General features: G+C 41.7%; 1 protein-coding gene across 2 annotated transcripts in view; it reads left to right on the forward strand.

Moving 5' to 3' along the window:
- Nucleotides 1-22179, forward strand: part of Cdc14b (cell division cycle 14B) — a 93835-nt gene that overhangs the window by 44321 nt on the left and 27335 nt on the right. For both annotated transcript variants that reach the window (XM_059262742.1, XM_059262743.1), the window contains exon 5: nt 16756-16832. In XM_059262742.1, coding sequence (XP_059118725.1) covers nt 16756-16832 — 77 coding nt within the window. The remainder of the gene's footprint in view (nt 1-16755; nt 16833-22179) is intronic.

A 22179-nucleotide genomic window follows, 5' to 3' on the forward strand; every position in this document is an offset into this window, starting at 1 on the left:
CACACACACACACACACACACACACACACACACCCTGTGTATTACCTGAATGCTGGGATCTGAACTCAGGGCCTCGTGATTGTGCAGCAAGGCAGCAAACGCTCTTAATCAGAGCTATTGCTCCTGCTTTGATAGGTTTGTTTGCTTGCATCTGTGATGTTGATCCCAGGCCCTTTTCTCAGGCTAGGTATCTCTTTTTCACTGGGCTGCATCCCCAACTTTATACCACCTCACACTCCTTTAAAATTATCTCCTGTTACACAGTTTGGTAATCTGCAATTTACAAAGATTGGGTCAAAAAAATTGTGGAGCTAGTTGAAATTGCACCTCAGAATTTGTTTTTTTTTAGATGTTTAGTGTAGTGTGTCTTGTTATCAGCTGCTTAGGCCTTTCAGTTTGTTGTCTTTTCTTGGGAAAAGTATTGGAGAGAAATGTTTCAGAGGAAACTTCAAGCTTTAGTATCTTCATCCTTGAAGGTATAAGATGTAGGAGGTGGATTGTGTCTGTTGAAGTCTGAATTCTTCAGCTGAGTTGTTTGTTTAGTATTTGCTTTTCTTTCTTTTTTATTGTTTGGTTTTTATTTTGTTTTGTTTTGAGACAGGGTTTCTCTGTTGCCCTGACTGTCCTGGGACTCACTCTGTAGACCAGGCTGGCCTCAAACTCAGCCTCTGCCTCTTGAGTGCTGGGATTAAAGGTGTGCACCTCCACCACCGCCCATCTATTTATTTATTTTTATTTCACGTGTAATGGTGTTTTGTCTGCAAGCATATCTGTGTAAGGATGTTGGATACCTTGGAACTGGAGCTACAGATAGTTGTGAGCTGCCACGTGGTTGCTGGGAATTGAACTCAGGTCCTCTGGAAGGGCAGCCAGTGCTCTTAACCACTGAACCATCTTTCCAGCCCCAAGCTAGGTTGTTCTTATCTCTTGGTGTTTCTTGTGCTGGCAGCAAGTCCTTAAACAAAAGCAAAAAGAAAAAGAAAGGCCAGAGAGCTTGTTGCTCTTGCAGAGGACCCGAGTTTGAGTCCAGATCCATGATGGTCGGCTCATAACTGCCTATAACTCCAGCTCAAGGGGACCGACATCCTCTTTTGGCCTATCGGGGCACTTGCACGCACACACACACACATATATATATATATATATATATATATATATATATATATGCATAATTAAAAATAAAATAAACCTCTCTCTTTTGAGACAGAGTCTTACTGTGTAGCCCTGTCTGGCCTGGAATTCACTGTATAGACTAGACTCAAACTCACAGAGATTCCCTGCTTCTTTCTCTCTCTCAATAACTAAAACTATATTATTATAAAGAATTTGCAGATAAAAATTTCATGCAGCAAAATTATCCATTTTTAAAGAGAGAGAGAGTGTGTGTGTGTGAGAGAGAGAGAGTGTGTGTGTGTGTGTGTGTGTCTGTGTGCCGGAGAGAGCAATTGAGCATATGTGCCATTGCACATGTGTAGAGGTCAGAAGACATCTTGCTGCAGTCGGTTCTTTCTTTCTACCATGCAGGTCCTGGGGATTGAACTCAGGTGGCAAGCACCTTTATCTGCTGAGTTATTTTCATGGCTTGGCAGGTGGATACCTTAACTATGAGTTTTGGTTCCATTATTTGCTCAGCTTATCTGAGGAGGAGAGCCTTGACTAAATGACACCTTTACAGAGAAAGTGACACAAATTAGTGTTATCAGGGTTCATGAAACATTAATGGCAACCTAAAGAATCAGTCCTTGGTGTGACAGCAAAACTTCTAAACTATTTTTGGGGTCTTCCCTATATATTGTCCAAGTGAAAGTCTGGATGGCCAGGGCAGTTCCACCTCAGGGACGGGGCCCTTGCACTTGAATTCTCAACCAAGGTTGTGTCTGGATTGATCTCTTGTCCACTGTCAGATAAAGCACTAATGGCCATGCTATGTGGAGCCAGCTGCTGTAATTTCAGGGTGGAGAATCACTCAGAAAAGTGGTCCAGAAAGAAAGTACTGGATAATTTTATAAACATGAAGCTGTTCTTGCTATGGTGGGTTATTTTTGTTTTGGTTTCATTTTAGTTTTTTGAGACAGGGTTTCTCTGTGTAGCAGTCCTGGCTGTCCTGAAACTCACTCTGTAGACCAGGCTGGCCTTGAATTTGCAGAGATTCTTTCCTGCCCAAGCCTCCTTTAGTACTGGGATTAAAAGTGTGAGCCACCAAACCTGGCTCATTCTTGTTTTTATTTGGTAGTTCTTCTGATTAAACACAGGGCCTCCAGTATCTAAGGTGTTCTACCATCAAGCTGTACATGGTTGGTATTTTTCAACAGAGAGAAAGATAACTTCTTGTGTTTATGGATAATGTCTTGATGGATTTGATCACAATTCGATGCACTGTTGACTTTGCTAATGGTTGTATTAGCAACCTGTATGGGCACACAGGCCTAGTTTATTTTTATGTTTTCATAGTTAATATATCTGGTTTTAGAATTCCTCTGAGAGGTTTAACCTTGCGCGTCAATGCTGATTCCATGGTTAAGAATTTGCTAGGGAAAGCTGGATAGATTTGGATATTCACTGAGTTTATAGCTCTGCTCAGATAAAAGCTAGTTTGTGGGAGGATTAGTGTGTGGCTGTGACAGGTGCCTTTGAGGCCAGGGTGGGTGGGCAAATAGGGCAGCTTGGAGTGGTTATAATGCTGGGTGGGGAAGCAAGAGAAAGACCTCCAAGAAAAGAAAGTTATTCATAGAAGGAAAGAGTGTTGACGTGTGATAAAGACACTTCAGAAGATAAAACACCTCAGTGATCAAGGCCTCTTTTGCTTAAAGTCAATTTAGTTCTCTGGTTAAAGTACTGTAGAGATGAGTGCTAACCCCTATGAACTGAAGTCTTGATAACTTTTTCTAGAGTTGTTGAAATTTGGAGGTAGTAAAGCTTGAGCAGTAATGTTGAAACAAAACCAAAAATATGGAAAGAATTTTCCATCTCAGTGGTAGATTGAACACGTGGCCTAGTATGCAAGGGACCCTTGCTTGCGCATGCACACACATATATACACACAAGCACACATACACATATAAACACACACACATTTATACACAGATAGCCCTGACATTGAGAAATGGAGACAAATGAGCTTCCAGTTTAGTGAGAGACCTTGTCTCAAGGGAGTAAGTTAGAGAGCAAGACAGGAGGACACATGATGTCTTCCTCTGTCCTCTGCATATATGTGCACAGGTGTGGTGTTGTTGGTATTTTATTCTTTTGGGGGGCCCGCCACCCAGCTCCCAAATAAATTATACACGGAGACTTAGACTAACTCTTACTCTGTGGCTTGCTGTGTAGCTGGATGGCTGGCCCCTGAAGTCCTGCTCCTCTGGCTCCTAGATCTCTTTCTTCTTCTTCCTCCCAGATTTCTCCCTCTATATATTCTGCCTGCCAGCCCCACCTATCCTTTCTCCTGCCTCAGTATTGGCCATTCAGTTCTTTATTAGACCATTAGGTATGTTAACAGCTTCACAGTTAAACGAATGCAACATAAACAAAAATAACACATCTTAAAATAATAGTCTACTACGCAGGTGTATACTCACACACTTGTGGATAATACATACACAATAATATATACATTTGCACACATAGGCACATACATATGTATACATATACAAACACATAAGCACATGCTTGCACATGCACACACACATATACATACAAGCACACATACACATATAAACACACACATTTATGCACAGCAATACTTCCATTTTTTTTTTTATCTTTTTGAAAACCTTCATCTATCTAAGACTCTTTGGTCAGCTGGAAGCTAAATTTCCTAAGGAAAAGGCAAAGTGATAGCATTTTCCCTTTAATTGCTGGTTGTACAAATAAAATATTTTTTTAGGCCAGGCAGTGGTGGTACACACATTCAATCCCAGCACTTGGGAGACAGAGAAAGGTGGGTCTCTCAAGTTCAAGGCCAGCCAGGGCTATACAAAGAAACCCTGTCTCAAAAAAACAAAACAAATATGTTTTTTAGTAGCTACAAAACAATTTTAAAACAATTTCCTGTTTTAAAATTATTAAACAAGGATCAGTGGTTTTGAACATATTTGCTCAACATTTTACAAAATGCCCATCAACTTCTATTTTTTAAAAAAGATTTATTTATGTATATGGATGTTTGCCTGCAAGTATGTATTTTGCTTCATGTGTATGCCTGGTACCTTTAGAAACCAGACGATCTCCTGGAACTGGAATTATAGGTGGTTGTGAGCTGCCCATTGTGAGTGCTGGGACCTGAATTTGGGTCCTTTGGAAGAGCAACAAGGTTTCTTGACCACTGGGCCATCTTCCCAGCCCCCAAGCTTCCTTCCTCTCAACCCCCCCTTAATTTGAGATTGAACCTAGGATTTAATGCATGCTGCTTAAGTGTCTACCATTGAGCTACATTTATTTATCTTATTTGTGTACTTACGTGCTTTTGCATACCATGGTACACGTTTGGAGGTCAGAACCACCCAGAACCCAGGGATCAAGCTGAGATTGTCAGCCTTGGTGGCAAGCTCCTTTACCCACCGAGCCGTCTTGCTGTCTGCTTTTTAAATAAAAAACAGTTATTGGGGCTGGAGAGATGGCTCAGTGGTCAAGAGAACTGACTGCTCTTCCAGAGGTCCTGAGTTCAATTCCCAGCAACCATATGGTGGCTCACAACCACCCGTAATGAGATCTGGTGCCCTCTTCTGGCCTGCAGACATACATGCAGGCAGAACACTGTATACATAGTAAATAAATAAATCTTTAAAAAAAACAACAACAACAGTTATTGTCTGTGGTTACATCCTCCTGTACAGCTTTTCTACAGGCTATGTCATCTCCTAGGTTACACATACTTCTGAGGGCAAGACTTCTTTTTGTTTGTGTGTTGGCTTTTCAATACAGGGTTTCATTGTGTTGTGGAGTCCTGGCTGTCCTGGATCTCACTTTGTAGACCAGGCTGGCCTTGAACTCACAGAGATCCTCTTGCTTCTGCCTCCTGAGTGCTGGGATTAAAGGGCCTGGGCCACCACCTCCCGGCTATTCTAACATTTTTCTCTGTAAAAAATAAATTCAAAGCCTCCGAGTGTAGACTCCATGACACAGCAGACTTCTTACCCTGTAGCTTGCAAATTTTTCTCCTCTGTGGTTAATAAATTACTCTGGAAGAACTAATTGTGATAACTTGTTGGTTCCTGGTAAATATTTGTCACTGTATTTTTTAAATGGTTCTTACAGTCTTTAAAATAACTTACCTTATAAGCATTCATATGGAAAATTATGGTCCTAATTAATTCTTGAGAATATTAGCTTATCAGTCGGTGAGTAGAATCCCACAGTCTGAGATTGCCTTAGCAGTCAAACTGAGAACTTTTAGGACTTAATTTAGTGGTGGACTTTTGGACCCTCTGGCCCACTTTTTAAGGGATTTCATTATTTTGGACTCTCAGAACCCAGTTAAGGTGGCTGCCAGGCAGAGGGGTTGGACAGGATAGGTGGAAGCTGAGGGTCAGGTTGCAGTTCAGCCAGCAGTGCAGATGGGACAATGGAGACCATAGGGTGGAACCAGATGGGATAGTAACGGGCTCTGTAAACACTCAAAAAGGCAGAGAGAACAACCAGGCAACTGTAAACACAGCAGCCAGCCCACAGGCAGAAGCTGCACAGTACCTCAGCAGTGCAGGGTGGAGACACTTGCTGCTCCCAGCTCATGAGGCTTTCTTTCTCTGTCCATTCTAGTAAGCACCCCAGACACTGTGGCCCCTCGGATACTGGCTGAGTGGCATTAACATTTAACCCTTTGAGCATGTGTGATGGTTTCCTGTCTGTAAACAAGGGCTGAGCAGTGGCCTCCTGTCAGTAACAAGCAGAGTGGCCCAGGATGAGCAGCTAATGCCACCTTTGGAGAAAAGCAGCCTTTGAGGGTTATGTAACTTACAGAATATTGTTAAATGGTTGTAGCCCTCCACCTTCACCTGTGTTTAAAAATTGAGATCATGAGCCGGGCGGTGGTGGCACATGCCTTTAATCCCAGCACTTGGGAGGCAGAGGCAGGCGGATTTCTGTGAGTTCGAGGCCAGCCTGGTCTCCAAAGCGAATTCCAGGAAAGGCTCAAAGCTACACAGAGAAACCCTGTCTCGGAAAAAAAAAAAGCAAAAATAAATAAATAAATAAATAAAATAAAAAAAATAAAAATTGAGATCACAGGGCTGGGGATATAGTTCAGTCGGCAGAGTTCTTAACTAGCTTGCAGCAAGCCTTGGGTTTGATCCCTAATACGGAATAAACCTGATGTGATGGTACATGCTTATAATCCTTAACACTTGGGAATTGGAGGCAGAAGGATCAAGAATTCACCATCATTCTTGGTTACATAGGGGACTTGGAGTCTAGCCTAGGCTACTTGAGACTTTATGTTAAAAAAAAAATGGAGTCTTTCTTTTAAAGAAATTAAATGTGCTGGGCATGGTGACACACGCCTTTAATCAAAGTACTGGGAAGGCAGAGGCAGGTGGATCTTTTAACTTTTTCAGAGGCCAGCCTGGTATACATAGCAAGTTCCAGGTGAGGTAACATAGTGAGATCCTGTCTCAAAAAACAAAAACAAAGCCAAAATGACTAAAAATTTTTATATACATGTATGAAACTATCAGGAAAAAAATGGAAAAATAATCAAGATTTTTTTTTCCTTTTTTTTTTTTTTTTTTAAAATAGTACCAGTGTGCAGGTCTTACACACAAGGCCAGTTCACTTATTTTTGTTAACTGGCATCGATAGAGGCATACATACATACATACACATACACACATGCATATATTCATTCATTCATTCATCCATCCATCCATCCATTTATTTATCTATCTATCTGTCTGTCTATCTATCTATCATCTATCTACTTATATATTCGGGGGTAGGGTTTCTTTGTGTAACAGCCCTGACTGTCCTAGAACTCACCTTGTAGACCAGGCTGGCCTCGAACTCACAGAGATCCTCCTGCCTCTGGTATGTGCCACTACATCTGGCTAGTAGAGAGCTTTTGATATTCTAGACTTAGAGTTCCTATACCTAAACTAAGGACCTTAATGTCAGCTATAATATCTATATAAGTAAAAGTAATTTTTTTGTTGTTGTTTTTCGAGACAGGGTTTCTCTGTGCAGCTTTGCGCCTTTTTCTGGAACTCACTTGGTAGCCCAGGCTGGCCTCGAACTCACAGAGATCCGCCTGGCTCTGCCTAAGTAAAAGTAATTTACAAGCTAAAGCTATTTAAATGTAAGGGCAGCTGATGTTTTTATTTTTTGTTTCCTTTTGAAGCAGGGTAGAACTTTGTAGCTCAGGTTGATTTCAGACTCTGAATCCTCTTGCTTCTGCTTCCCTAGTGGTGAGATAACAGGCCTGTGCCACCATACCTGGCTACCATCTGTTTAGTTTTTAAAAAGCAAGTTAGTGGCTGGACTCAATTGCTAAAGTACTTCAGGATCTGTGTTTTGATTCCCAGAACCTGTAAAAATACTGGGCATGGTGTTAGGCTTGGAGACAGGATTACTAATCACCACTTTAGCCTAATAGGTGAGCTGCAGGACAGTGTCTCAAAGGAGGTGGAAAGCCTGGGGGAGGGTGACACACATGAGATTGTCTGCCAGCTTCCACATGCACATACACATAAAAAGAAAAAAACAATTGTGACTTTTTTTCTTGTTAGTATTTATGTAGGTCTGTGAGTTGCATATATTCTATGTACCTTTTTGCAGCTAAATATGAACCTTTATTGATTTTGTACACATATTGTGGTAATTTGGAGTTTTTTGTTTTTTATTTTTTTAAATTCAGTCAAATTCTTGGCACATGAAGGACTGTGTCATCTGGCTGACATGTGAAAATAGTTACAGGAGCCTTTAAAGGCTGCAAACATTGTGACATTTTCTGCATAAAGAATATTTGCAAATAGTTTATTGGTTTCTCCTGTGGTTGTGTTTGTTGTTGGGATCCAAATGTCTTTTGCTGTTCTTAACTCTGACTGGTGTGATGTTTGGCTTGACACATTATCAGAGCCTCTCTAAGTGTGCAGATGAAGCTTCAAAGTGTATATAAGAACAGAAATAAGAAGCACATGTTCAGCTGGGTTTTTGTTGCCAGAGGCTGGGCGTGTCAGAATTAAAACCATACGTGATGGAGTAGGGATGCCTTTTCTAGGTCACTGAGTCCTTCTGTCACTTAGGGGCACCTTCCAGTATTCCAGTGTCACAGGTCCTCACAGGACCCAGAACTTGTAATCAAAGACTTAAAAAAAAAGACACAGTGAGGTGGTCTAGAAGGAACCCCCATTTTTTGTTTATTTGTTTGTATCAGAGACAGAGTCTTATCATGCCACTCAAGCTGGCTTGTGCTCCTGTCCTTAGGCTTCCTGCTTCCAAGTAGTTGGGAACACATACACACACACACACACACACACACACACACACACACACACACACACACACACACGGAGGTACTGGGGATCAAAATCAGATTGTCAGGCTTTGTGGCAAGCACCTTGACCTTCAGTACCATCTTGCTACAAGTACTTAATTCTTTCTTTGGGACTTCTGTTGCTGCATAAAAATTAGTGATCATATCATATGTCTGCAATGGTCATGTAATTTTTGCAGTTGTTTTGTTTATCTAGTCTTATAAACTGAGATAAACTGAGTTATTTCCTTACTACTGGGTATGCTACTGTATAACCTACTTTTGCCTAAGTCGCCTCTAGAGTTGGTGACTTAAAACAATAGTAAATGATCTGGTGTTTGTTTGTTTCTTTTGATAAAGGGTGTCATGTAACCCAGGTTTACCTTGAATTTGCCATGCCCTGTTTTGTGTGGTGCTGGAGACAAAGGTCAGGACTTGGTGCATGCTAGACAAGCACTCTTTGCTGAGCTACATTCCCAGCAAGTATTCTCTTAAGAGTTTCCTTAGGTTAGGAGTTGGGAGTGGTTTCTCTTGGGTGCGTCTGGTTCTCAAGCTCCTGGTCTTCAGTTATCTCGAGATCTTCTCCAGAGATGGCTCACTCACATCCGCAGCCAGTCACTGTTGAACTTTGGCAGGAGGCACTGTTTACCATGTGATCTGGTGAGACACTCTCAGAATGACAGTTTGCTTTACCCAGCATGAGGGAAAGGCAAGAGCCACATTCTCTGTGACCTCGCCTCAGAAGTCTCACTCTTTTTTCCCTCCATTTTAGACGTATGTATTTATTAATTTGTTTATGTGTATGAGTGTGTTTTCCTGCATGTGTCTGCATCACATGTGTGCTGTGCCTCGGAGGCCAGAAGACAGTGTCTGATCCCTTAGGACTGGAGTTACAGACCATTTTGAACCACAGAGTAGATGTTGGGAGTAAAACCTAGGTCTTCTGGAAGATCAGCTGGCGCTAACCACTGAGCCCTCTATTCAGCCCCACACTCTTGTCATTTCTGTAATTTGTGACGGTGCACACATTGTCCCTGTTACTGTGAGAGAGGACAGGTTAAAGGTGGAAATACAAGGAGCTAAGGTTCTTTGGGACTATCTTGGAATCTGGCTGTCACAGTGTAATCTTTCTTTTGGTAATCATCTGTTTCTTGGCTTCAGAATAGCATCATGACATTTGAGTGGGCATTCTGTGTACATAGCTTCTGATATAAATATCCTGAAAGAATTTGCCAACGCATTCCTTGTGTCCAAATAACCAACAGTGATATATTATGAAATTATGTTGATATTTGATAATTTTTGCATTTGTGGTCTGAGCATTTGTGTTAATATAGAAACCACCTAGGGTTCCTCCTAAGAGCCACATTGAGAATAGCTTCACGTGGTAAGGTCTTCTGATCAGAAACACGAGTAGGTATGAAAGCAAAAACTGCAGGTGTTAACAGATTTTTAAAAAGATTTGTTTTTATTTTATGTGAATAAGTGCTTGCCCGAATCTAATTATGTATACCATGTGCACACAGTGTTTGTGGTGGCCATAAGAGGGTGTTAGATCCCCTGGATCTAGAGTTATAGGTGGTTGTGAGCCACCAACTGGGAACTGACCTGGGTCCTCTGCAAGATCAGCAAGTGCTCTTAACTGCTGAGCCATCTCTCCAGCCTGCTAGCAAATATTTAATAGTTATGTACAGAGGTTTAGATTAAACCTCTAAGTTTCTTTCAGCTTATCTGATTAAGTCTTACATTATCTATTTCTGATTAGTCATTTCCCAAACAGATTTTAAAACTACAGTTTTTTAAAGTTCATCATTGGGAATCTGGAGTTTTCCCTTACCCCCATAGGGAAAAAAATGCATTGTTCTTCTGTTCTTTGAATTGAACTTGTGTTCCAAGACTAACCCACAATTTTTTAATGAATTAAAGGCTATTTTTCTTTTGAAGTCTAGAAGGAAATCAGGGCATTACTATTTTGGTATTTAAAGAAACCGTAAAGCTACAGTCTGGCAGAATAAAAATTACCTTAAATTGATGTTTAAGGAAAAATTTGTATAGTTTTATATAAAGAAGGTCTTGGAAAGCTAGAGAAATTCTGAAAGAAGGTTCTCAGGATTTTGTTTAGCTTGTTTGAATTACGTGTATATGCACATGTGCACATGGATACACAGCAAATCCAGCTTTCACCCCACTGACTTATGGGTACTTTAGCTTTATATATTTGTTCTGAGTGATTCATTAAGGAATACAATGTCTTAGTTTTTTTTTTTCTTGATAGTTCTGTTTATTATAATTCTTGTAACCTTCAGGAGATCTCTTCTGAAGCATCTTATGTATTCAGGAGTTTATAGCACGAGGTCTAATTTGATCACTAATAAAAGTTGCAGTGAGCCAGGAGCCTTTAATCCCAGCAATCAGGAGGCAGAGGACAGGAGAATCTCTGAGTTTGAGGCCAGGCTAGTCTACATAGAGAGTTTCAGGCCAGCCAACGGGCTACATGAATGAATGAATGAATGAATGAATGAATGAACAAATGAACGAATGAACGAACAGATAGTTACAATGAAATAGTAGCTATGATTGCCACCCTCTTGTTACATGAAAAGGGGATAACTGTCCCATCTGAAAGAAGAATGTTGCCTTATCCTAGGTTAGTCAAAATGTCCATGAGTCTCTGCTGTGACTCAGAAGGTGGGTAGAATCACCAGTTTTCTATTGCTTTGGGCTCCTCACACATTTCCACCAAGGCTTTTTACCACAAATGAGAACAAAAGGACCCAGAGACTGTGGGCTAAACCTCCCCAAATTGAACCAAAATAACCCCACCCCACCCCACCCCATGTAGGATGATTGTCCTGGGTATTTTGTCACAGTGATGGAACTCTGACTAACACAGTTGCAAAGCCTAGCACAGAATTGTATTTTTCAGCCATAAATCCATGGCCTACCACCCCATAGTCAAAACCATGTGACTTCTAGAAAGCAACTGGGAAGCTGCAATTTATGGGTTGGAGAAGATCCAAGAACGCATTGACAGTTTCCAGTTCTCATATATTGCAGCCAATAGGCTCTGTATCCAAAACAGTGACAAGGCCCTATTTTGAGGGCAACGATAACCTGATTTTGATTTAAAAAAATTTTAAGAAAACGAGCATATAGGGGACCCCTGGGTTTTATTTTGTTTTGGAGGCAAGTAGTTAAGGATTTCATGCTGCAGCCCAGCTTAATGCTTGCATCTTTTTTTAAACATACATTTTTTTAAAAAATTTATTTATTTATTATATACAGTGTTCTGCCTGCATGTATGCTTGGACACCAGAAGAGAGCACCAGATCTCATTACAGATGGTCTTGGGCCACCATGTGGTTACTGGGAATTGAACTCAGGACCTCTGGAAGAGCAGCCAGTGCTCTTAACCACTGAGCCATCTCTCCAGCCCGCATCTTCAAACTCTGTAATGCCCCCTAAGTTTGTGTCACAGGAAATGTGTTTTAAAGTCACCTTTCTCTTGTTCAGTTGGTACTTGCTGTTTTGTCTGTACCAATGAGCAGGTGATCCATAGGAAGCAGTCATTGTGGCGGGGTTTTTAAATTGAGTTTTGGGTTTTGGTTTAAGGGATTTTTTTTTTTTTTAAGTAGAATAGAGAAAAGATAAAACTTTATTAGAATTATCTGGTGTTAGTCAACTTTCCAGTACTGAACCATGCCTGAGACTGTACCTTGTAATGAGGAGAGTTTCATTGTGGATTGTGGCTTTGTCTTTATGCCTGTGGTCAGTTGGCACTGGTGCTTTGGGGCCTGTGACGAGGGGACGGTTGTTAGGACAGTGAAACAAGGTGCTACCTCATGTCTGTTCAGAAACTAAAGAAGACACTGCAAAGTCCTGAAGTCTCCTTAAAGGCCATACCCTCAATGACATAAATCCTTTACCTCCTTCTCCATGGCAGCAAGCTGAGAACCAAACTTTTGTTTGTTTGTTTGAGACAGAGGTTCTCTATGTAACAGTCCTGGCTCTCCTAGCATCTGCTCTGTAGACCAGGCTGGCCTCAAACTCAGAGATCCACCTGCCTCTGCCTCCTGAGTGCTGGCACTAAAGGTGTGTGCCACCATTGCCAGGCTTGAGAACCAAACTTTAATATGCAGGCCTATGGAAGCCATCCCAGGTCCACATTAGAGAACTGGTTAATCTTAGCAAGAGACAGGAGACACCTTGGAGATCATAAGAGTTTCATGTCTGTTGTAATAAAATATCTCAACAAGCAAATTAGGAGAGATTTGACTTAAAATTGAAAGTTACAGTCCATTATTGAGGGGAAGTCAAGGCAGGAATTTAGATCGCATCCACAATCAAGAGCAAAAAAAAAAAATGCATATATTCTTGCTTATCTGCTTGCTCTCAGCTAGCTTTCTTCCTTTCACTGTTCAGGATCCTCTGCCTAGGGAATTGGTGTCATCCATAATGGGCTAGGTCTTGCTGTAAATTAATAATTGGGGTAATCCCACATAGACATGCCCTCAGCAAGGCTCTCTTCACAGGCGATTCCAGGTCTTGTAAGCTAACAGAACAAAGCAGCACAACAGGAATGAGATGTCTTTTTAACATATGCTGGAGGGTTTTTTTTTAATTTATAGTTTTTATGAAGTAGTGGTATCTTGTTTTCCTTAAATAAATAGAATAAAATAGTTGTTAGGCTCTGCTTAAAAGATGTATGTGTAAGAATGAGTGAGTTGAGTGAAAGCTTAGATAATATTCCTGAGATTGGTTGTTGTACTTGAAAACTTGATGATGTATAGGTAAGATTTAAGAAACATTTCTGCTGGGTGGTGGTGGCACACACCTTTAATCCCAGCACTTGGGAGGCAGAGGCAGGCAGATCTCTGTGAGTTCGAGGCTAGCCCAATCTGCAGAGCTAGTTTTAGGACAGCTAGGGCTGTTACACAGAGAAACCCTGTTTCGAAAAACCAACTCTCCCCGTCCCCCCACAAAGAACACATTTCTTTGTTCTTGGGATTGATTGATGTTATGTTAGACCTTTCCATAATGCCACTGAAGATAAGTAAATGTTTGAACATTCTGTTAGTGTATGATTTTCCCATTGCTGCGACTAATTACATAACAAAAACAATAATAATAGAAGGATTTATTTTGGCTCATGGTTGAAGAGAGTTCAGTCCATCGAGGTGTAGTTCGTGATGGGGTGTGGCTGGGATTCTTCACTTCTCAGCTGACAAGGACTCAGGACAGGGAATCCTGCCTAGTTCCCACTTTACCCTTTTTATTTACTCAAAAACCTCAGCCTATGGGAGGGCAAGTCTTTTATCTTAGTTAAAGCTCTCCAGAAATGCCTTCAGATACAGAGGTGATGTGTCTTCTAGATGATTCCAAACCCAGTCAAGTTGATAGTGAAGATTTACCATTACAGTTATAGTATGTGGTCTTTTGAGAGTAAATGGAATAAAATTCTAGCCAGAATAGTTCAGACATTGGGAAGACAGTCCATTTGTAACTGTTAAAACAGAAAATAATTAAAATGTCTTCTGGAAGCTATCAAATCTTTATCATTAGTTCTAAGATCTAGCTTTATGCTTAAAAGATTCTTGCTAGATTTATTCATTTGTTGTTGACTTACTGTGTATGTGTGCATGCGCGCTGCGAGTACATGTATGTATAGAGACCAGAGGTAGACATGTGTGTCTTCCTCAGTCATTTTCCACCTCTTTTTTTGAGGCAGGATCTTTCACTGTACCTGAGCCTCATCAATCTGGCTAGTCTGTTGTGGCCACTGGACTTCAGAGATCTGCCTGTCTTCTGCTCCCCAACATTGCAGTTACAGAACTGCACTGCCTGCCATGTTCTTCTTTTACATGGATCCTGGGGATCTAACTTGGAGTTCTCATACTTACATAGTAATCACTTTACCAGCTTTGGTCTTTTAATCCTTTTTTGTTTTATTTTGGTTTGAGATAAGGTTTCTCTATGGAGCCCTGGCTGTCCTGGAACTCTCTCTATAGACCAGGCTGGCCTTGAACTTAAGAGATCCAACTCTGCCTCCTGAGTACAGGGACTGAAAGCATGCACTACCATGTCTGGCTTTGTTACTATTTTTTTTCTTAAATAATTGCTTTTAATCCAGTGGTAGGCTTACATTTAAATTAATGACTTATGAACTATTGTAAGTGTTCCTTACTATCATAAGTACATTGAGTTCAACACAATAGACAGAGCTTCAAAGTCCATTCATTTATGTTTGGACCAGGAGTTAAGTGATGGAAGATAAGGCCTTCACTTCAGAGTGCCTCCAGCCTTTAAAACAGCTTCCACATATAGTATTAAGTGCTGGAGATAAGAAGCTTGTAATTAAGCTGGTATTGGTGGTGCAGGCATTTAATCTCAGCACCCAGGAGGTAGAGGCAGGTCTCTGGACAGTCAGGGCTACACAGAGGAACCCTGTCTGGAAAAACCAAAAACAAAAGCAGCAGCAGCTTGTAATTAACTTAGTGATTTTTTTTTCCCCCATTTTATTCTGTTTCTTGGTCCTAGGGATCAAACTCAGGGCCCTGTGATTGCTAAACCTGCACTGTGCTGCTGAACTACACTCTTAACCTAGATGTGATTTTTTTTTTTACTATTGTAATTTAAAATATATTTTCCATAAATAAGCTTTAGAATTTAATTTAGTTTCGGTCTTTATATGTGTCTAACTGAATGCATGTAGGTCCCTGGTTCCTGCATAGGATTTGGGAACACCCTGTAGATAATGGTGGCCGGGGAGAATAGGATCAGTTTCTTTAGAGACGCAGGTGAAGCTCTCCAGTGAAAAGATCTCAAAACAATAAACTGTTGAAGAAAAGACTGCAGGTCACAATCAAGGTATCCCAGCATGAACTACAATTGGTAAAGAAGAGGGTTTGGCCAGGTGTGATAGTATATTACTGGAGTAGGTGCATCTCTGTGAGTTCAAGGCCAGCCTGGTCTACATAGTGAGTTCCAGGTCAGATAAGGCTACACTAGACTGTCTCAACAGAGAGGGAGGGGGGAGGGGAGGGGGAGAGGGAGAGGAAGAAGAAAATGTGTTTTTGAAGTATTTACCAGAGGAAAATAGAAACATGCCATAGTTCTGAAGACAGAAGCAGCAGATGAGAGTAGGAAACAGATGTAGTTAGTTCAGTAGGAAACTTTCACAGTGAGAGAGTGAATCAAGGTCTTTGTTTTGGATAAGAGTATGTATGTCTCAGTGTTAGGCTCCTTTCTTTTTTTTTTTTTTTGGTTTTTCGAGACAGGGTTTCCCTGTGTAGCTTTGCGCCTTTCCTGGAACTCACTTGGTAGCCCAGGCTGGCCTTGAACTCACGGAGATCCGCCTGGCTCTGCCTCCCGAGTGCTGGGATTAAAGGCGTGCACCACCACCGCCCGGCTTTTTTTTTTTTTTTTTTTTTTTTTTTTTTTTGGTTGTTAGGCTCCTTTCTAACATGCCTGAGGCACTGGGATCAGTCCACAGCACTGCAATGCACACACACACACACACACATATGTATATGTGTATATATATATGTATATGTATATTATAATGAAGTGGGAGAACTAGAGAGAACTAGCTGATTTTATAGGTGATCTGGGTTCAATTCCCAGCACCTATGTGGCGGCTCACAATTTTCTGTACCTCCAACACCCTCTTCTGGCTTCCTCAGTACTGCATGTACATGGTGCACACATATACTCAAAGGCAAAACACTTAATAGCATAAAAATATATAAATAACTTAAAAAATAGTTTGGGACCAGCAAGGCATAAGTGTGTGGATCTGAGTTTGATCTTTGGTTGTCTCCTTTCTACCATGTCAGTTCCAAAGATAGTAGTACTGATGGGGATATTCACACACAATGATAATGATGATAATAATAATAATAATAATAATAATAATAATAATAATAAGTAAATAAGATTCGTCAGCCCTGCTTTTGGGTTACCACCTCCTCCCACTCCTCTCCCCAGCTCCACTTTCACTTCTGAGGATACTCAGGAAGGAGAATTAAAGCATGTTACTCAAACACTTGGATCTGGAAAATGTTTTTAAAGCGCTATACTTCTTAGCACAGGTTGTTTGAAGTGTTGGTGCACTCAGTGTTCATGTGGCGGGGAGGACTCCTTGGCAGGTTGAAACAATTAACTCACTGATAGGATCCTGGAGCCTGAGAACTTGGCTCTGCTAATTGGCTAGAGCTTGTGTAAAAATTGCTTCTTGGTGACAGAACTGTGTCATTTAGAAGTAAATTGCCCTTTTCTTTTCTTTCCAAATATAGGTTATATATTTGGGAAGGACTCCAGAAGACGCATATAGAACATTAATCTTTGGAGATACAGCCTATATCCCTTTCAGGTAAATGTATAGGTAATGATCAGACCCTTACCAGGAGCTTTTTGGTGATAATTATTTTTCTTAAATGATTTTTTAATTAATTAATTATTTACATCCCAACCACAGTTTCCCTTCCCTCCTCTTCTCCCAGTCCCCCTACCACCTCTCATCTCCCTCATCCACTCCTCCATTTCAATTCAGAAAAGGGCAGGCCTCCCGTGGATATCAACCAAATATGGCTTATCAAGTTGCAGTAAGACTAGGAACTTCTCCTCATATTAAGGCTAGATAAGGCAACCCAGTGGGAGGAATAGGGTCCCAAAGTCTGTCAAAAGAATTAGAGACAGCCGCTGCTCCCACTATTAGGAGTACCACAAGAAGACAAAGCTACACAACTGTAACAAATATGCAGAGGGCCTAGGCCAGTCACATGAAGACTCCCTGGTTGTCAGTAGAGTCTCTATAAGCCCTGGTGAGCCCTGGTTAGTCGATTCTGTGGATTTTCTTGACACCCCCCCCCCCCCCCCCCGCTGGCTCCTATAATCCTCCCCCCCCTCCCCTGCACTTCTGCAGGATTCCCTGCCTAATGTTTGGCAGTGGATCTCTGTATCTGTTTCTACCAGTTGCAGGATGAAGCCTCTCTGATGTTAATTGGGCTAGGCATCAGTCTATAAGTATAGCAGAATATCATTAGGCATCATTACATTGACTCTCCCCCAGTCGTGTTTGGTTCTATTCTAGGTCTCTCAGCTATCCAGCCTCTGAATCCTGGCACTCCAGACAATGTCAGTGGTGGGCTTCTCCTGGCATGGGTCTCAGGCTGGACCAGTCATTGGTTGACCATTCTCAAAATTTCTGCTCCTTCTTTACTCCAGCACATTTTGTAGGCAGGACAAATTGTAGTTCGAAGGTTATGTTGCTGGGTTGGTGTTCCAATCCCTCCACTGGAAGTGTTGCCTGCTTATAGGAGATGATCAGTTCAGGCTACTTATCTACTGTTGCTAAGAGTCTTAGGGTCAACCCTTGTAGATTCTTGGGAGTTTACATCGCACTAGGTTTCTACTTCACCCTGAAATGCCCACCCCCCTTTTCTAGTCGTGTCTTCCAGTACTCTCCCCCTCCACCCCATCCCCTCCCCCTCCACCCCATCCCCTCCCCCTCCACCCCCATCCTTACCCCCATACCCTAACCTGATCCTCCTCTTCCCATCCCTACCTGCCCCTAGACCATCTGCAAAATCTATTCTATTTCTCCCTCCCCGGGAGATCCAAGCGTCCCCACTTGAGCCCCCCTTGTTATTTAGCTTCTCTGAGTTGGGACTGTGGATTGTAGCATGGTTATCCTTTACTTTACAGCTTATATCCACTTATAAAGTGAGTACATACCATGTTTGTCTTTCTGGGTTCAAGATAACTCACTGCGGATGATTTTTTTTCTAGTTCCATCCATTTGCCTGCAAATTTCATGATGCCGTTGTTTTTAGCAGCTGAGTAATACTCTATCATGTAAATGTATCACATTTTCTTTATCCATTCTTCAGTTGAGGGGCATCTAGGTTGTTTCCAGTTTCTGGCTATGCTGCTGTGAACATAGTTGAGCAAGTGTCTTTGTGGTAAGATGGATCATCCTTTGGGTATATTTTCAAGAGTGGTATAGCTGGGTCTTGAGGTAGATCGATTCCCAGTTTTCTAAGAAACTGCCATATTGATTTCCAAAGTAGCTGTACAAGTTTGGACTCCCACCAGCAGTGGAGGAGTGTTCCCTTTGCTCCATATCCTCACCAGCATGAGCTGTCACTTGTGGTTTTGATCTTAGCCATTCTGACAAGTGTAAGATGGAATCTTAGAGTCGTTTTGATTTGCATTTCCCTGATGACTAAAGATGTTGAACATGTCTTTAAGTGTTTGTCAGTCATTTGAGATTCTTCTGTTGAGAATTCTCTGTTTAAATCTGTACCTCATTTTTTAATTGGGTTATTTGGTTTTTGTGATGTCTAGTTTCTTTAGTTCTTTATATATTTTGGAAATTGGCCCTCTGTTGGATGTAGGGTTGGTGAAAATCTTTTCCCATTCTGTAGGCTGCCATTTTGTCCTGTTGACAATATCCTTTGCTTTACAGAAGCTTTTCAGTTTCATGAGGTCCCATTTATTAATTGTTGATCTTAGTGCCTGCTCTTTTTGTGTTCTGTTCAGGAAGTTGTCTCCTGTGCCAATGCATTCAAGGCTATTTCCCACTTTCTTTTCTCTCGGGCCCAGTGTATCTTGAGGTCTTTGATCCCCTTAGACTTGAGGTTTTGTGCAGGGTAATAGATGTGGATCTATTTGCATTCTTCTACAGGCTGACATCCAGTTATTACAGCACCATTTGTTGAAAATACTTTATTTTTCCATTGTATAAATTTGGCTTCTTTGTGAAAAATCAAGTGTCCATAGGTGTGTGGATTTAAGTCTGGGTCTTTGATTTGATTCCCTTGATCCACCTGTTTTTATGCCAATATGCAGTTTTTATTACTGTTACTATAAATGTACAGGTAATGTGGTAGATCTATTTAATTATACCCTTACCAGGAACTTTTTGGTGGTAATTCTTGGGGGGCGGGGAGGGGGGGAGTAAGTCCTGACAGGAAGGTATGTTAAGCGGCATGACACCATAGATCCAGGAGTCCTGGCAGTGACACCTTTGGAATGTTGTCCCTTCTGACCTCTTTTTGCTGGATGCCAGTGACTTCCCCATCCCCACTCCTGTTCTCAGAGTCTCAAATGTCTCCTGACTTCACCTTCTTTCTGACCCTAGAAATGATAGTGGTGGAGTAGGACTTTCTTGGCTGAGAACCAAGCTGTGATGTAGCCAGGGGAGAAACTTAATGGTGCTGTGCCCAGTGATAACCCAGGCTCCTGTGCAACCCACCTGGGAGTTCCTTTACTTCACAGGAAGAACTTTCTGGGGCAGCACTTGACCCCTTTCCCCTGGAGTACAGCCAGCAGAGGTAGCAGGTGTGGCTGCTGATGTAGACCCACCTGCAGCCTGTCAGGCAGCTGTGTGTGAGGGTGGCAGGTGGCAATGCTCCTGCTCTGAGTGGACAGCAGCCTCACCGCCGACCTACGGTGTGATTGTCTTGAAAGAATTTTAAAGGAAAAGAAAATGTTTGAAAAGCTGTAAGCTGATGAATCTGGCATCTTGTAGATGAACTCTAGCGTGTCTCCCTAACTGAAGGCAGTTTCCTCCTCAGGTTGCTCTGTGGAACGCTCTCTCCTCCTTGAAACAGGGCTTCCATTGTTTTGGCATTGTTCAGAATTCAGTGATAGTGGTTGAGAGCCATGGCTGAGCTACAATGCCCCTTCCTTGTTGACTCACGGACTATCCGAAACGTTCTGTGATTTTAAGTGGGTGGGAAGAGAGAAAGGCACTGAGCTGAAGTAAGCCACTCCTCTTTTTAACTTGTAACAGCAACTGTTTGTGTCTGTTAGAAGCAATTCTTCTGTCTGTGATCCCTGAGTGAGAGGCAAACATTTAGATCTGCTGCTGTTGCACAATGGTGACCTTGTTCCCCAGAATTCTCCAAAGGGTTAATCACTTGTTGATATTCTCACAGCTTACAACACAACGACCCAAAATGTAAATGGGCTTACTTCCTTGCTAGACTGTAGCACAAACAGCCTCAACTCCAGTTCCTACTACAACCTCCCTAAATAGTTCTAATTTGCTTTTCTCTCATTATATCTTTATTTTATTTATTTATTTTTTGAGATAGGCTCTTACTATGTATGCCTTGCTGGCCTGGAACTTTCTATGTAGACGAGGCTGGCCTCAAACTCAAGAGATCTGCTCACCTCTGCCTCCTGAATGCTGGAACTAAAGGTGTGTGCCACCATGCCTGGCCTATGATTATTTCTCCTCCTCCTCTTCCTCCTCCTCCCAGTCCTCTTCCTCCTCTTCCTCCTCCTCTTTCTTCTTCCTCCTCCTCCTCCTCCTCCTTTTCCTCCTCCTCCCAGTCCTCTTCCTCTTTTTCCTCTTCCTCCTCCTCTTCGTTTTCTTCTTCTTTTTTTTTTTTTTTTGAGACAGCGTCTCTACAGCTCTAGCTGTCCTGGAACTCACTATGTAAACCAGACCATCTCAAACTCACAGAGTTCCTCCAGCCTCTGCCTCCCAAGTGCTGGAATTAAAGGGGTATGATACCACACCTAGTAGCCTATGATTTCTTCTTAAATTATGTTGTTTATTCTCTGTCTTAGTGAGAAAAAACAGTCTAAAGGAGTATACTTGTCTTACTGTAGTCTATAGAAATACTCTGCTTCTTAGTTTTTGTTGTACTTTTTGTAAGTATGTGTCTCTCTCTTCTCTTTGTTTGGGATAAAGTTTGCATTCTTCCCTGATCCTTTTGTTTGCACTTCCCAAATGCTAGGGTTATAGAAATGCACTACCGCGCCCGTCTTGTGGTTGTTAACAGCATGCTCTGGTTACCAGAGAACTGACTCTCAGCTTTGCTTGTTGCTGTCTCCTTTACAGACTTAAGTTTGTACTCTGAAGATAGAAACTATAGTAATACCCACTTGCAGAGGTTATGCACATAAAAACAAACAAACCATAGTACTTTCCCTCATCCAGTGTTTGCTCAGTATTCATAGCCCTTTCTCCTTTTTAAAAGTTGATACATACAATTTGGAAAGAAAGCACTAATGTTAGAAAACCAAACATTGCATACATATGTGTGCATGTGCACATGGATGTGTGCCACACTTAGGAATTGAACTCAAGCATTACACAAGTACACATCACTGAGCCTGCACCCCAGCCTAAAACACTAATCTGAATTGTACAGCTAAGTATTACACATGTATGTGTGACTGCCACACTTTGGGATGTAGAACATGGCTCTTACCCCTGAAGAATCCCTCCTGCCCTCCGCAGTCAATTACCATCCTCTCAAAGATCTCTCTTGTTACCTTTCTGCTGTCACTTAGGCCTGTTTGCTTTTGAACTTCATGTGTCTGGGATCATCTAGTATGCATCTTGAGGGGATGGCTCAGTGGTTAAAGCACTTGCTACACAGGCCTGGGGACCAGAGTTTAGATTCTACACAGCCCATACACAAATGCTGGGTGGGAATGACATCCTGCCTGTAATTCCTACCTTAGAAAGCAAAGACAGTGTATCCCTAGAGCAAGCAAGGCTAGCAAGGCCAGTCATATTGGTGGCCTCTGGGTTTGCTGAGAGATCTTGCCTCAATGAATAAAGTGGAAGAGCAATTGAGGATGGTTCCTGATGACTTAGGTCAGGGTATTCATGAAGCAAGCATGTGTGTTCAGATAGTGTGAGGTAGGATTTGAGTAGGGCATGCCCTGAGCATCATAATTCTCAAAGAAATTAC

The sequence above is a fragment of the Peromyscus eremicus genome, chromosome 5 (assembly GCF_949786415.1).
Source record: "Peromyscus eremicus chromosome 5, PerEre_H2_v1, whole genome shotgun sequence".
NCBI lineage: Eukaryota > Metazoa > Chordata > Mammalia > Rodentia > Cricetidae > Peromyscus > Peromyscus eremicus.